At 40.9% G+C, this 16,314-nt stretch overlaps 1 protein-coding gene and 1 pseudogene across 1 annotated transcript in view; both read left to right on the top strand.

Moving 5' to 3' along the window:
* Positions 1-16,314, top strand: part of GABRG3 (gamma-aminobutyric acid type A receptor subunit gamma3) — a 650,507-nt gene that overhangs the window by 564,633 nt on the left and 69,560 nt on the right. Inside the window, exons 4-5 of the mRNA XM_032624570.1 lie at positions 6,206-6,426; positions 8,240-8,322. Coding sequence (XP_032480461.1) covers positions 6,206-6,426; positions 8,240-8,322 — 304 coding nt within the window. The remainder of the gene's footprint in view (positions 1-6,205; positions 6,427-8,239; positions 8,323-16,314) is intronic.
* On the top strand, positions 12,257-15,839 carry LOC116749817 (annotated as a pseudogene).

The following is a 16,314-nucleotide window of genomic DNA, read 5'->3' as shown; positions in this document are numbered from 1 at the left end:
GGGCCTGTAATTTCCATTTTACAAAGAAAGCTGCCAGTGACTTCCAATACTAAAGGATTTGTCTGTCACCTTCCAGGCGGTGACCTGATGTGCTGGGATGGAGGGAGAGCGCCTGTGCCCTGGAGTGTGTGTCTCCTGTAACCTCCTGTCTCCAAGTCCCTGTCTTTTATTAATCTATCATCTTTCCATATGGCCCTCTTCTTGGTAAAGGAAAGGAGAAAAGCATTAGAAAATAAATTTCTAGTGTTCTAGAAATTACAGAGAGATAGCATGAAGAATCATAATTTTTCTTCTGTTTTGTTAAAATGCTCCACACACTGCTGGCCTGTTTAGGAATCATTGAGCCCTCCAATTATTAAAACAAATTATCAGCATAGGCTCTCCACAAATATGAAGGTTTAAGTTGGGGATGTTGCACATTTTTCACCTGTTGCAGTTATTAGTATTTCAGACACATTAATTTCACAGCTATTTATGAGTTATGTAAAATGTTGTTTTAGATAGACATTGTAAGAATGATTTTTTTTTCCTCTGCAGGAAAGATGATTAATGCAGTTACAAAGAAAGTTTATGAGAGACATAAAAATATTACTTTGTGGGTGGCAAGTGTTTCTCCAACATTTAGTCAAATGTAAACACAATAAAACATCCACACCAGGCACCAACGCACACCATCCACATTCTGTCTTCTTGAGTTGGCGTTTGTGGCAGGACTTCAGAATAAAGAGAGAATCCCTCCAAACCCTGCAGACCCTTCCTTAGGGCATCATGGTGTGAGCCCTTTCCTTACAGAAAAATAGTTCCCCTACAGAAAAATTACTTTCAGCACTGAAAAGCTAACTCCAGGCAGTGATGTGGAAATATAAAATGTTAGAGGTGGAAGCATTCTTATATTTAATCTAACCCAACTCTCCCATTTTACAGAGGAAGAATCAAAGGCCAAGGAAGGTGAATAATCTCACACAGTTTGTAAGCAGGGCAAAAGTGGAGTGGATGCCCACACCGGTGTTCTTTCTTCACCGCCTGGTGGTGGTTCCCATATCTGGCAACTAGATTGCAGCTGCTGCAGCTGCTCTCACTCACATCCAGGGAAGCAGATTTTTTTTTTTAATTTGTGGACATATAGTTGATTTACAATGTTGTTAGTTTCAGATGTACAGCAAAGTGATATGGCTACATATATATATGTGTATATATATATGTATGTATGTATGTATATATGTTCTTTTTTACATTCTCCTCCATTATAGGTTATTACAAGATATTGAGTATAATTCCCTGTGTTATAAAGTAGGTCCTTGTTGTTTATCTATTTTATATATAGTAGTGTGTGTACGTTAATCTCAACCTCCTAATTTGTCCCTCCCCCACCCCTGCTTTGGTAACCATAAATTTGTTTACTATGTCTGTGAGTCTGTTCTGCTTTGTAAATAAGTTCATTTGTATCCTTTTTTGGAGTCCACATATAAGTGATATGATATTTGTGTTTGTCTGGCTTATTTCACTTAGTGTGATAATTTCTAGGTCCATCCATGTTACTGCAAATGGCATTATTTCATTCTTTTTTATGGCTGAGTAATATTCCATTGTGTGTGTGTGTATACATACATCACATCTTTATCCTGTCACTGGATGGTTATTTCCATGTCTTGTCTATTGTAAATAGTGCTGCCGTGAACACTGGGGGTGCATATATCTTTTTGAATTATGGTTTTCTCCAGATACATGCCCAGGAGTGGGATTCCTGGATCAAATGGTAGTTCTATTTTTTTTTTTCGGTACACAGGCCTCTCACTGTTGCGGCCTCTCCTGTTGCAGAGCACAGGCTCTGGACGCGCAGGCTCAGCAGCTATGGCTCACGGGCCCAGCCACTCCGCGCCATGTGGGATCTTCCCGGACCGGGGCACGAACCCGCGTCCCCTGCATCAGCAGGCGGACTCTCAACCCCTGCGCCACCAGGGAAACCCTCTATTTTTATTTTTTTAATGAATCTCCATACTGTTCTCCACAGTGGCTGCACCAATTTACATACCCACCAACAGTGTAGGAGGATTCCCTTTTCTCCTGGGAAGAAGATTTTGACTATATAGTTTGGCACAATTGGTACTTAGCAGCTGTGTGACTTGATGAAAGTTACTTAACCTCTCAGGCCTCGTTTTACCCCCTAGCAGAAAATCATTATTGTCTGTCTTAATAGTTAGTGTGTGGTGGGTACAAAAGCATCTGTGTCTCATGGGAGTGACTTTAGGTGATGCTGCCTAGCTTGATATATGATTTACCCTTCTCAGATCTGCATTTTATTTATTATTTTATTTTATTTTATTTTGCGGTACGCAGGCCTCTCACCACTGCAGCCTCTCCCGTTGCGGAGCACAGGCTCCGGACAGGCAGGCCCAGCGGCCATGACCCACGGGTGCAGCCGCTCCGCGGCACGCGGAATCCCCCCGGACCGGGGCACGAACCCGCGTCCCCTGCATCAGCAGGCGGACCTTCAACCACTGCGCCACCAGGGAAGCCCTCAGATCTGCATTTTAAAAAGTACTGTGAAGGGACATAAATGGGGATGGAAAGCAGAGAAGATAAGTAGGGAAAGGGCGTAAAGAGGAGGACTATTTGGTCATCAGGAGACTTTCTGATTTTTCATTTTTAAACAATAAAAAGACCCACTTGGAAATTTTTACTTGGAGTCCTTTGGTAACTTTGGCAAAATTATTGAAGTTTTCTGAGTTTCAATATCCCTGATATAATATAGGGATTTTAAAAAATCTGGTTGGTTTTAGATTCTTTCCAAAATACACTTGAGGCCTTTACAGAAAACAGTCTTTACTGGCTATCATTACCCACATGATTGGTGGGCCTTGGCCCTGTTGAGAACATCTTTATCCTTCTCTCCTTATTCCTTTACCCAATAACCCAGTGTTAAAGGGAAAAAGGAAGTAATTTGTTTAGATACCTATATGTGATGTACTGGCTATTCTCACAGCCTGAATTTTATTTAAAGTTTTGAGTGTGTTCTCATGTTCTCTGTTCAAATATAGTCTCTATTTTATAGTCAGCAATCATCATTGTTTGGCTAAAATCTTGCCATCAAGGAGGTGAGGGGTCTGCTCCCCTGCCCCATTTGGCTGAATCTGTACCACAGCATTATTCCTGCTTCTCAAGAGTGTCTTTGACCTTCCTGCTTCTTGTGTTCAGGGCCCTAGCAAGGGAGGCACCTATCTGCCCAGCTCACTCCTGTACCTCACTGAGGTCTTGTTCTAAGTCACCTCAGTGAGGACCGCAGCCCCCACCCCTGCATCCCACTCTCTCTACCTTTTCACCTACATTACATATCTGGTGTGAATCATCTGAACACTGATCATGTGGGCACAGTCTCTCAGGGCCTAAAATGGGAGCATGTGAATCTATCATGTGCCCACAAGGAGGGATGCTGCAATACTTGGTGAATAGTACCAATGACCACCATGATCTGTCTTTAGCTGCCAAATGTTCTGTCTCTCCCTCATCAGAACAGACACACTCCTCCCTTCTTCAGTTGAGGTAACCCCAAAGGTCCACCCTGTCCCATCCCCAACGTCATGGTTACCTGTATGTGTACATCTTCACATCAAGTTTGCACAAGGCTTTCCTTAATCCACTGACCTCTAAACTGAAAAGAAAAGCTATCTAACCCACACCCACATATAGAGTATAGCTACAAGGATGAAGAAAGGCCAGGATAATCACAATCAACCCACTGGTTTGCAGCAATTCTGAGACCCCAGTGGGCAGATCCTGAGTGGGCTCTCTTCCCTGGGAAGAGAGTGTCTTTGATTAAGCTTTAACTCTGTTCCCAGAGTTGGGCTCCCAAGAACTCTTCTCCTTGGCTCTTGACTCCATTGTCTGGGAGTTTTCCTTTTCCATTAACTGTTCTGGCCATGGAAAAGTTAACATTGGAGAATAAGCCTCCTTTGGGGTCTAATCAGCTTTTCCAAGCCACGATCTACCCATCACAGAAAAAAATGCAAGAGTACATCTAAGTCTCAAATAGTCACAGACATATTTTCCTGACTTGAGGTTCCTTTGGCAGTAGAACTCTCTCAAAACCTAGCCAGCCTCTTACCTGATAGGCCAGTTTAACAGTTGCATAGATCTTGTGTCAACATGATTCCAAGATCCATGGTATGCCTTTGTTTTCAATGCCACTGCCTCTACCCAACCCTTTGCCTTCACTCTCACCTTTAATTTTTCTCTTAAAAAGTACAGACACCTTGGTCCTATCAGTGTTCAGTGGAAGAGTCATATATTAGTCACTTGTCCTTGGAGCCATATTTGCACAAAGATTTTGCATCATGACAACTTAACCCATTTAGAGACTTTTAGCAATGGGTCTGATTATTTCTGCAAAGGTGAGTTTCAATAGGCTTTTAACAGTCAAAGCATTTCTTGAGTCTTTGATTTACTGATAGGGTGAGAAACATTTGCTTCTTCCATTCCTACAAGAATCAGTGTTTGTTTTATCTTTCTTTTCTCTTTTTTCAACTAAAGAAAAACACACAACCTAAAAGTTGCAAGTTACTATCTGGGGATCTTACTGAGGACTTAAGCCTGGGAGACAGCCTTTCAGATAGCTCTGAGGAACTGCTCTGAAGAGTTAAGGGAGAAGCCAGGATACATAGACTTTTGCTGGGAAAAAATGTAGTCAAACATCAAAAGATCACTGCTAATTACAAAGAACAGATATTTCAGGTTAATGATTTTGGTGCTTTTCTATGTATGGGAAGATGTAAGAATCTAGGTTCATTGACATTATTCCTTAAATATGCATTTAACTATCTAGGGCCAGTTTCCAAAGCACAAAATACTTCCTGTTATTCTCCATCCTGAATTCCCCTCAGGGCACACCGCTACAGGGGCTGATGGCTTGGTCCTTGTAAAACTGGAAATTGGGGCAACATTCTTTGCTTACTGGAATGGCAGGCAACAGTCCCTGTTCATACTTTCATAACTGCTTTCAAACCAGCCAATTATCCTCTGAGATAATTTCTTTCTTGTGTTAACTTACCAAGCATAGTCAATAGCAGTCAATGCATCCGACATGTCATGTTTTTTCACCTTAATTGTCTGTTTAAGGCCTGTTTTCCCTGACTGGAATATAAGCCCCGTGAAGGCAGGGGCTTTTCCTATTGGCACAGTTCTGGGCCTTCAATGGTTTTCAGGGCCTGACATAGGGGATAAGTTAATAAAAGGCTGGATTTGGTCTGTTGAATTACCTTTAAAAGGTTCTTTAAATCAGAAACTCAATGAAAAGGATAAATATGGGATTTGTTGAAAATTACTGAACTCTGTAAAAGTAATTCATTTATAATATCTAATATGTAAAGAAACTATGAAAGATATTTAAATCATTAACAATCTTCCTCTAGCTCCTCCTTACTATGGATCTAAGGCTAATCCTTTAAAACTGTGATTATGGGAGGAGCCTCTGAGGTGGTCCAGGCTCAAGACATTTCTCCATGTCTCACAGTGACGTCAGCCCCATCCTGTATCTAAATGCTGTAAATACTGGGGTTGCTTCCAGTTACAGAAGTAATTTGAGTGCCATCAGCCCTTTATCAGAATCAGCATTCGGCTTGGGTGTCTATCAGCTCTATTTTTTTTTGTCATTGCTTATTTTTTGCTTTTTGATTTGCGTTGTATTATCTGAGAAGGCTCTTGAGTGAAAATGATAATTATTATCTGAGCTAATACTTTCTGGATAATTTGTTTTATGCCAGGCACTAGAGCTTTTTATTTAACTATTTATTTCCTTCCATATAACCCCTTTAGGAGGTAGGCACTACTATTCTAACCATTTTACAGATTAGAGAATGGTAGATTTTGCTACCTGCCAGAGCTTGGACTTAGGGATATAGGAGAGTCTGCATCTATGTTCTGAATTGTATTCTACTACCTCTTGCCCCCTCACCACACTTTATGTGTTTATTACAATTTATGATTTACAGAACATTTTCACATATGTTATCACACTGTTGACAAATAATATCTGTTACCTTTATTGAATGTCCATCACGTTGATCCAGGCACAGTGTTAAGCACTAACAGAAAGGGATGTGGGCAGGTGAGGATGCAGACATAAGGAGAACCATACTCCTGAGAAAGAAAACAAAGCCTGCAGAAAATCCACTAATAGAAATGTCTTGCCCCTCCTTTTGCTCTGTTTCAGGAATACCAAATTGATATATTTTTTGCCCAGACCTGGACCGACAGTCGCCTTCGGTTCAACAGCACAATGAAAATACTTACTCTGAACAGCAACATGGTGGGGTTAATATGGATTCCAGATACAATATTCCGCAATTCCAAAACTGCAGAGGCTCACTGGATCACCACCCCTAATCAGCTCCTCAGAATTTGGAATGATGGGAAAATCCTTTACACTTTAAGGTGAGATGCTACTGATGGTCTGATATTGGCGACTTTAATTTAGATCATTGTAGGAATGGGACCCTATTTTTCATTGCTAAGTTCTATCACTTCTCATGTTCAACATGCTACTGGGTCTTGAGGAAGTTTTTCCTAATCCCATGTTATGTATAAATAAAGACATACAAATGATCTGCAATGAATATAAACTCCTTCCTTCATCAGAATCCATTTCTGCTGTAAGTGCGCTGTGGAAATTATCTTTAATATGTTTAATCCACAGGACCATTCAGCTAAGAAAATAAAGATGTCTTGGTGTACTAATTGAAAAATGAAATTATAGCCAAATTTGAGACCACAAGGAACAAAAGAGCACAGAGGGTGTTCCCTAATGCATCCCTAATGGAAGTTGCAGCTACCTTGTAATGAGTCCTCTTGGCTGTCCTCACAGAAACCCAGCAAAGTAAGAGGGGCTGTGTTTGAAAGATGTGAATAAAACTACCTGCCCAAAGTTTCCATCGGGAACTAGTGTTACCCGGGTTTGAACTTGGGACTGTATCTCTTAATAGTCTCTCCGCTAGGGAGATCTGAGTCTAACTGAATACATGGCTGCAACATACCATAGAATGCCCTGCACCTAAACCAGTCTTTCTGCTCACCCAGCGTTGGGATCAAGGACAGTGGCGTCTGGACCCTGCTCTCCCAGCGTCTGAGCCCTCTCCAGAGCACTGGACTGAGTGCCTTGTGCTGATTATCTCTGTCTCACTGGCTTTGCTGCTTTACAGCTGCTTCCTGCACCTCCTGTCCTGTTCCTGACACAGCCTCTCCTCATTCTGCTCCTCCTGCCTTAGGACTTCCCCATCACTTTACCCACTTTCCACTTTCCTGCTGACTTAGCTCATCCATTCCTAAGACTTTAAAAGCCATATACACGCTGACGATTCATTCCCACATTCATTTCCAACCCCAAACTTCCCTCTGGGCACCAGATTCTAGGAGCCACCTACCTGTGTGTATCTCCTCCTGAAAGCCTAAAAAGCATTTTGATTCAGCATGCTGCAGGGGAATGTCATTTCTCTAATACCTCTGACCAGGCCCCTGTGTCCTCCTGGCTCAGCTGATGAGTTAGTTACATTTGGAGAAGAGGAGCTTGTAATAGCTATTTCCTCATCAATTCTTAAAGGAATATAAATGAGACTCTGAAATGAAGGTGAGCTTCAGCAAACCAGAATAGAGACATGGCCAGTCCTGCGATCCTTTATAGAAACTCTGACCCAAGGAATGTCTGCTTTGAAAAGATGCAATGCACACATTTAGTGCAGCCACGACCTGCCTAGTCAAGTAGGGGAGTTAGCCAAATATGAAATCTTCCCTACAAGTGGATGAACTTGACATTATACCTATTTAGGCAAAGATACCATTTTCAAAATGGAGGAAGGATTTAATTCAGTCAAACAGATTAAAAACAAGGACATAAGAAACAAGGACATATGAAAACAAGGACATATTGAAACAAAGACATATGAAAACAAGGACATATTGTTTTGATTTGTTTCCTCTCTTACTTGGCTTATATTTCTAGACACAGTCAGGAATTTTAATAACGGAAACTTCCTCTGCTTCTGATAGTTAAAAGTAAAATAAAGTAACACAACACAAAAAAACCCAAGTGGTATATTGAATGGATGGTGCCCCTGCTAAGAGTGAGCTCTATGTGGCCACCCCAGGCCCCTGCTCCCCACATGGTAGTAATGTGACCGCCCCTGGCTTTGCTTAGGGCCTTTGCTAGATTGTCGCTGGCTGGCCACAAGAGTGATGCTTGGCTCCCCCACAGGCTCACCATAAATGCGGAATGCCAGCTGCAGCTGCACAACTTCCCCATGGATGAGCACTCCTGTCCGCTGATATTCTCCAGCTGTGAGTACTGACTTGCGGTATGACTGCTCTGTAAATGATTGTCTAGCCTATGCTGATTTCTAGCAAACAGTCACATGATTGATTATAGCATCACTATACAACCAGAGAAAATGGATAACGGTTTTGGTCTGGGCCACCTGAGTATATTCACTCTAGACGTTGTTACATAGGACCCATGTTACAAAATAAGTAGCTTTGATAAATCTTTGAACAACTAAACCATTTTGTTATAATATTAAAGAACTCAGAAGTTGACTTACCAAAGACCCTTATGCTAATGAGCTGTGCATATTATTTGGACATATACAGAATTCATTTGCAATAATTTTACGCTTAATATCATCTTCAAGTCAAGTTGTTTGTCTTCAAAATAAAAAGATAAGTTTTTACTTAAATATATTTATAGTTGTCTCATTACACTATAATAGGATGTAATTTTTCATAGTATTTTATTTTCCAATATTTTACATAGGTTTGATACTAGAGCTAACAAGTAATCACTTACAAATTCTTAAAGACAATATCTAATTCTAAGTACAAGGCTACAAATAAAAGGAAATATCAAATTTATTTGCTTATAAAGTTTTCAAGTAAAGGTCAATATAGAAATATATCTGTGGAATTTATGATGATTCATTTAAAATATATTGACTACAACTACTTAAGTATGACTCATAAGCGTTCAACTAACTTCATTGACTATCTTTAAAATTGCATATGGAGCATGGCAAACAAATGTGATGAAGTCTCAGGCAGAAGGTTTTGTGGCTTTCTTCACTATACATTAGAGTGAAAAGACAAAAATGAAATAATGGATAAACACATTTTACAGTTCGTTTTAAATTCAGAAAAAGACAAGAATGAAAGCAAAATTTACCTAGGGATAAATTTAACCTAGGAGGTTAAAGACCTGTATATTGAAAACTAAAACATGTTAATGAAAGAACTTGAAGAAAACACAAATAAATGGAAAGATATTCTATGCTCACATATTGGAAGAATCAATATTTTTAAAATTTCCATACTACCCAAAGCAATCTACAGATTCAATGCAATCCTTATCAAAATTCCATTGGCATTTTTAAAGAAATAAAACAAATAATCCTAAAATTTGTATGAAACCACACAAACACACACACACAAACTTGAATAGCAAAAGCCATCTTGAGAAAGAAGAAAAAAGTTGGAAGTGTCACAGTCCCTGACTTGAAACTATACTACAAAGGTAGAGTCACCAAAACAGTGTGGCACTAGCATAAAAACAGACATATGGATCAGTGGAAAAGAATAGAGAGCCCAGAAATAAATCCACATATATGTGGTCAATTAATTTACCACAAAGGAGACAAGAATATATACAATGAAGAAAGGACAGACTCTTCGATAAATGGTGTTGGGAAAACAGGCCAGTCACACGCAAGAGAATTCAATTCAACCACTCTCTTGCACCATACACAAAAATTAACTCAAAATGGATTAAACACTTGAACATAAGACCTAAAACCATAAAACTCCTAGAAGAAAACATAGGCAGTAAGCTCCTTGACATAGGTCTTGGTGATGACTTGTTTAATCTGACACCAGCAAAGCAACAAAAGCAAAAATAAACAAATGGAACTATATATCATACTAAAAATCTTCTACACAGCAAAGGAAACTATCAACAAAATGGAAAAGCAACTTACTGAATGAGGGAAAATATTTGCAAACCATATATCTGATAAGGGACTAGTATCTAAAATATGTACAGAATTCATACAACTCAATAACAAAACAATTTTTTTGATTAAAAAACGGTCAGAAGATCTAAAAAGACATTTATATCCGAAGAAGACATGCAGATGGCCAACAGGTAGATGGAAAGATGTTCAACATCATTAGTCATTGGGGAAATGCAAATCAAAACAACAATGAGATATCACCTCCCACCTGTCAGAATGGCTATGATCAAAAGACAACAAATATTGGTGAGGATGTGGAGAAAAAGAAAATCTTCTGCACTGTTGGTGGGAATGTAAATTGGTGCAGCCATTGTGGGAAACAGTATGGCGATTCCTCAAAAATTTTAAAATAGGACTATCTTATGATCCAGCAATTCTACTTTCGTGTATTTATCCAAAGAAAATGAAAACACTAACTCAAAAAGATATATGCCTAGAGGGAGGGCACCATCTGCATCTCTTGGTCAGTTGAGCTTTATACACTTAAGGCAGGAGGGCAGGCTGAGTAGGAAAGATAGGCTGAACTCAGCCTCATCATTATCAGGCTCCAGCAGCATCTGATTGGACTTGCAGAGGAACAAACCAGAAATGTTTATTTTTAGCAGCCACAAATAGCTCGTTTCTTCCCATGTGCAGCATACAGAGTGCTGCCAAATGTATTTCATTCTAAATCCTTCTTGGGTTTAGACCTGAAGAGGGAACCAAGTATTCATGGCTCATCCAAATGCTTCATAACTGGTGTGTGTCTTAAAATAAACAGACAAAATTGCCCATTCCCTGCCTGCTCCCCGGGTGCATTAAAGAGGTGGGCCCTCTGCCAGGTGGAATGTCCTGGCAAGTGGGACCTTTGCTTTGGCAGGAAAGAAACCACACAGCTCCTTGAAAGTCCTTTCTCTTTTGGATGAGTTAATCACCAAATAGCAGATGCTATGAAATGCCAGCAGTGGCCCTGTGTCCTTTGAAGCAAATGCTCAGGTACAAAACTTCCAAAAGGAAGCCCATCTTCCAAGGCGAGAGCAACAGTTCATTTTATGTATCACTTGACTGGTCTAAGGCAGAGGTCCCCAAACTTTTTGGCACCAGGACCTGGTATTGTGGAAGACAAATTTTCCATGGAAGGGGGTGGGGGGAGATGGTTCAGGTGGTAATGCGAGCGATGGGGAGCGGCAGATGAAGCTTCGCTGGCTGGCTCACCTGCTACTCACCTCTTGCTGTGCGGCCTAGTTCCTAACAGGCCGCGGACCAATACCAGTCCGCGGCTCGGGGGTTGGGAACCCCCGGTCCAAGGGATGCCTGGATAGCTGGTAAAACATTATTTTTGAATGTTTCTGTGAGGGTGTCTACAGGAGAGATCAACATTTGAGTCAGTAGCCTGGATAAGGAAGATCGCCCTCACCAAGGTGTGTGGGAATCATCCAGTCTTTTGAGGGACCAAATACAGGCATACTTCCTTTCATCTTCTTTCACTTTATTGTGCTTCACAGATACTGCATTTTGTTTTACAAATTGAAAATTATGGCATCCTTTCCCAAACAGCATTGTTTTTTAATTAAGTTACTTACATTGTTTTTTTTAGATGTAATACTACTGCACACTTATCAATAATAGACTGTAGCATAGAATAAGCATAACTTTTATATGCTCTGGGAAACCAAAAAATTTGTGTGACTTGATTTGTTGTGATGTTTGCTTTATTATGATGGACTGGAACTGAAGCTGCAATATCTCCAAGGTCTGCCTGTAAAAGAAAAAGGTGAATGAAGGTGGAATTTGCTCTTTGCTTGAGCTGGGATGTGCATCTTCTGCTCTCAGATATCAATGCTCCTGGTTCCCAGGCCTCAGACTTGGACCAGGACTTAAAACCTCTGTCTCTTAATTCTCAGGCCTTTGGACTCAGACTGAATTACACCACCAAGGTTTCCTGGGTCTTCAGCTTGCAGATGACAGATTGTGGAACTTCTTGGCTTCCATAATCTCATGAACAAATTCCTATAATAAATGTCCTCTTATATCTTTATCTGTATCTATCCCTGCATCTACATTTATCCTATTGGTTCTGCTTCTCTGGAGAACCCTAATACAGGGAGGGAAGTTCCCACACTTCCAGCCTACAAAATATGTGGACTCCAAAGTTCCCAAAATATTCCTGTATTCACTTGAATTTACCTGCTTTGGATGTAACCAAAGGGAGTTTTTTGGCATGTCCAGGAGACATGGCAGAGTCCAGCAGCCTGGAGCTGAGAGTGAGAATCAAGGCAGTGCCCTGGGAAGCAGGTTCCCGATCAGGGACCATGCCAGACAGACCAGTGCAGAGGGTGAGGGGGATTTTCCCATCTTGTCTCTTTGCCTGCCCCATTCTCCTTGAAGTGCTTGCCCTTCACCTGCTAGCCAGGTCATCTTCCCACATGTTCCTGGATCTCTGGCCCCTCCAACTCTTCCCTGTCCTTGCCATCTCACTGCTGTAGACACTCACACCTTGGGGGGGTGGGACGGTGCCCCGTGTGGCTGGTCCTGGCTGTATGTGCCTTCTATGAAGACAGTGTTGCCTGTAGCAGGAAGGACAGAGCTTTGGGGTCACCTCCTTTAACTGTTACCCTCATTATGGTGTAAACCACTGCTATTCATGATTGCAGTGGCTCTGCTGTCCAGTCTTGAAAGTGGGTTATTTTTATTCTGGCTCTAAGTGAAGTAAATTGTTCTGAGAGGTTAAGGACTGGGTCATGGCAGAGGAAGAATGCCAGACTGCTAGGCTGTGTTCTTTTTGTGACTTTGAAGGCTGTGCTCCTTTTTCCTTCTTCTGTTTTTTCTTTCACAATGATATCCTGCCACCCTTATTTTATTTTTTAAAACCACTTTATTGAGGTATGATTGACATGTAAAAAGCTGTGCATATTTAATGTCTGGAACTCACTGAGTTTGGCAAAATTGTAAGTACACCATACAGTATTGTTAGCTACAGGTAACATGCTGTATAGTGTATCTCCAGAACTTATCCTGCAAAACTGAAACTTTGTACCATTTGACAATCATCTCCCCATTTCTCCTTACCCCAGACCCTGGAAGCAACCATTCTATGGTCTGCTATGTGTCTGAATACTTTAGATTCCACACATAAGTGAAATCATGCAGTATTTGTCTTTCTGTGTCTGGCTTACTTCACTTAGCATAGTGTCCTCAAGATCCACCCAAGTTGTTGCAAATGGCAGGGTTTCCTTTTTAAGGCTGAATAATATTTCACCATATATATATATATATATATCTCACAACTTCTTTGTCCATTCATCTGTGGATGGATACTTAGGTTATTTCCATGTCCTGGCTATTGTAAATAATGCTGCTATCAACATGGGAGTGCATATATCTTTCAAGATGGAAATTTTTTTCCTTTGGATATATATCCAGATGTGGAATTTGCTGGATCACATGGCAGTTCTATTTTTAATTTTGGGAGGAGCTTCTATACTGTTTTCCATAATGACTATACCAATTTACATTCCCACTAACAATGCACAAGGGTTCCCTTTTCTCCACATTCTCACCAACACTTATGAGCTCTTGTCTTTTTGATGAAGCCATTGTGACAATGTGGGGTGATAGCTCATTGTGGTTTTGATTTGCATTTTTCTGATGATTGATCACCTTTTCATGTACTTGTTGGCCATCTGTATGTCTTTTTCAGAAGAATGTTCAGGTCCTTTACCATTTTTAAATCAGGTTATTTGTTGTTGCTGTTTTCTACTGAGTTACTGAGTTGTGGAGTTTTTTTGTATATTTTGGATATTAGTCCCTTATCAAATACATGATTTGCAAATATTTTCTCCCATTCTGTACATTGCTTTCCATTTTGCTTATTGTTTCCTTTGATGTGCAGAAGCTTTTTGTTTGATGAAGTCCCTCTGTAGCCAGATGACCCTGGGTGCCCTATCACGGTGGATCCCTGGAGGTATTGTGCCTCTTTCTCAACAGCAGATGGAGGGGAGAAGGACGGTGCAGTGGCAGGAACGTTGCGGAGGTGCTGGAGAAAGTGATCTTTCAGCATCTCTCAGATCTTCTCACACAGTAGCAAAACCCTTCCTCTTGGTGCAGCCAATGGACTTGTGGGTGCTGGGTCACATGGAGAAGAGTGTGCACTAGAGGGTACACAGATGCTATTCACACATCCCAAACACTGAGTGCCTGAAAACCAGCAAAACGGAAGTGTCGGAGGGCTTGGAGTAAAACAAGAGTGAGAGCTCCTCCCACTGCGAGCTCTTCTCACTGCTTAGGTGTTTGCATATGCATATTGTTTAAATTCTCTGAGACTTAGCTTTCTCATCTATGAAACAAGGATCATAATACCCACCTCATCTGTCTCTGTGAAGATTAAATTAAATGACAGAATGTGTATGTGATGGGAGCTACCTGTCCAGGGCTCCCTGAGTGATCAGGAAGGAGTCACTTGATAGTTATCACTGTGAATACCCTTGTGGCTGCAGAGAGTGTTGCTGGGGGCAGGGGGAGTCTGAGAGGGAGGGACCAAGGCTGTGAAGTAAGACTTCCTGGACTGGAATCCCAGCTGCCTGCTCACTCACTGTAGAACAATGGGGAACATTCTTCACCTCTCTAAACCCTGCTAAGCCTTCCTTCCCCCATCTGCAAAGTGGGAATGGCAGCAAGTTAGAAAGCGATGGAAGGGACTAGAGACATACCCTTTATAGATTCCTAGTCGATTTAGCTAAAGATGTGGACTTGATGGGAGTTAGGTGACAGAAGCTGGTGTGAGGGATATTTGCACATTTTCTCTATTACGATTGGATTCCCCAAAGATGCACAGCTGTGCTGGACAAACTCTGCACATGGAAGGCTTCAGGAAGAGAAAACAGCTAAACCCTCATTAGCAATTAGCCTTTCATTCTGGGCTTAATTTCACCAGTTTGGAAGTATCTACAGAACTATTTTTTGTTAAGATGTTACGGAAAAATCTGAATGAACTTTTTGGCCAACACAATATGTACACACTTGTCTGTAAAGGTTGCCTTCAGACACTGGGTTCTGTGACTGTGTTAAAAATAAAGCCAAGGAAAAGACGGCCACTCTCCTTTCCCTAGACTTTATGAATCGTGTGCTCACTAGACTGGTTTTTGTTAGTGCAGAGTTTTTTAAGAGTTTAAGGACATCAGGGTTTCAACCTGAGAACACAGAGAAGTGTACATTTTTGGCAACTGGTGGGAAATCCTATTGGTCCAATTATAGTTCAGTTCTCTGTGTTCCAGTGGAGGCAACAAGCACCCCCGAGGATTTAGGTAGGACCTCACTGAAATGTCCTACCTTGAGGAAAGCATCAGCATGCTGATTGTGCTGCTGGCCAAGATCTTCACCTTCACTCCACTGTTGGTTGTCACCCCCACATGAGCACCAAGACCAGAGACAGCTGATGTGAGCTCCAGAGCAACAGTATGCAGCTGATCCTGCCCAGGTTCATAGCCATAGCACAAACCAATTTGAAGGAGCCACTGATGGATGCTTGATCCATTAAAGGCAAATTTTGCAAAAATAACAATGTCGGAAAACCTTCATGTTTCTCACATCTTGCAAAAATCAAAACTTGAAGATGGAACCAGAGATTCAGCATCAATAACTGGAAATCTAATCACAAGGTCATTGCCTCCTTGGTTTATAGTAGAGAGACCTTTCCTATGGTTCATCCAACATAATCCCACAAGTGTTGTCTTACTCAGGCAGCAAACAAACCCTGAAGAGTATACAGAAGAAACAATGCAACGCAAAGAAAAGACTACTTCCCTACGTCTTCCATAGTTCTGTTACATATCTTTGTGCAGTATTTTCATTTTGAAAATTAGCTTGTAGGAACAGAGACTCATAGGACTCAGAGATATAACCATTTCTGCTCTGGGATGTGTTTTTGGAGGGAAAGAAGGGCAGGACGGGGGGAACACTGTATTGAGAAAGGAAGAGGAAAGCTTCAAAATGCTTAAACAATACCTTAATTTACTGAATGGTTGCCTAGTTTAACAACTCTATTATTTACTGTCCAGATCAGGGTTTTTGTTTTGTTTTGTTTTTATGTGTGGCTTTCCAGAGGAAATTTAATCTTTGTAATAGGGTGGGGATGGGGGGAGACATTAAATGGTCACTTTCATTATTTCATGAAAAAAAATCTTATTTGCCTTTAAAAAATTTCCCCCATTCAAAGTCTTGATAGTAAACATTATTTTGGGGAGTAATAATGAAATCTCTAGCATCGCTGTGTGTTTCTGCTGTTTTATATAAT

Source organism: Phocoena sinus, chromosome 2 (genome assembly GCF_008692025.1).
Source record: "Phocoena sinus isolate mPhoSin1 chromosome 2, mPhoSin1.pri, whole genome shotgun sequence".
NCBI classification, from domain to species: Eukaryota; Metazoa; Chordata; class Mammalia; order Artiodactyla; family Phocoenidae; genus Phocoena; species Phocoena sinus.
Note: the sequence above shows the minus strand (reverse complement) of the source record. Positions and strands in the feature narration are given on the sequence as shown.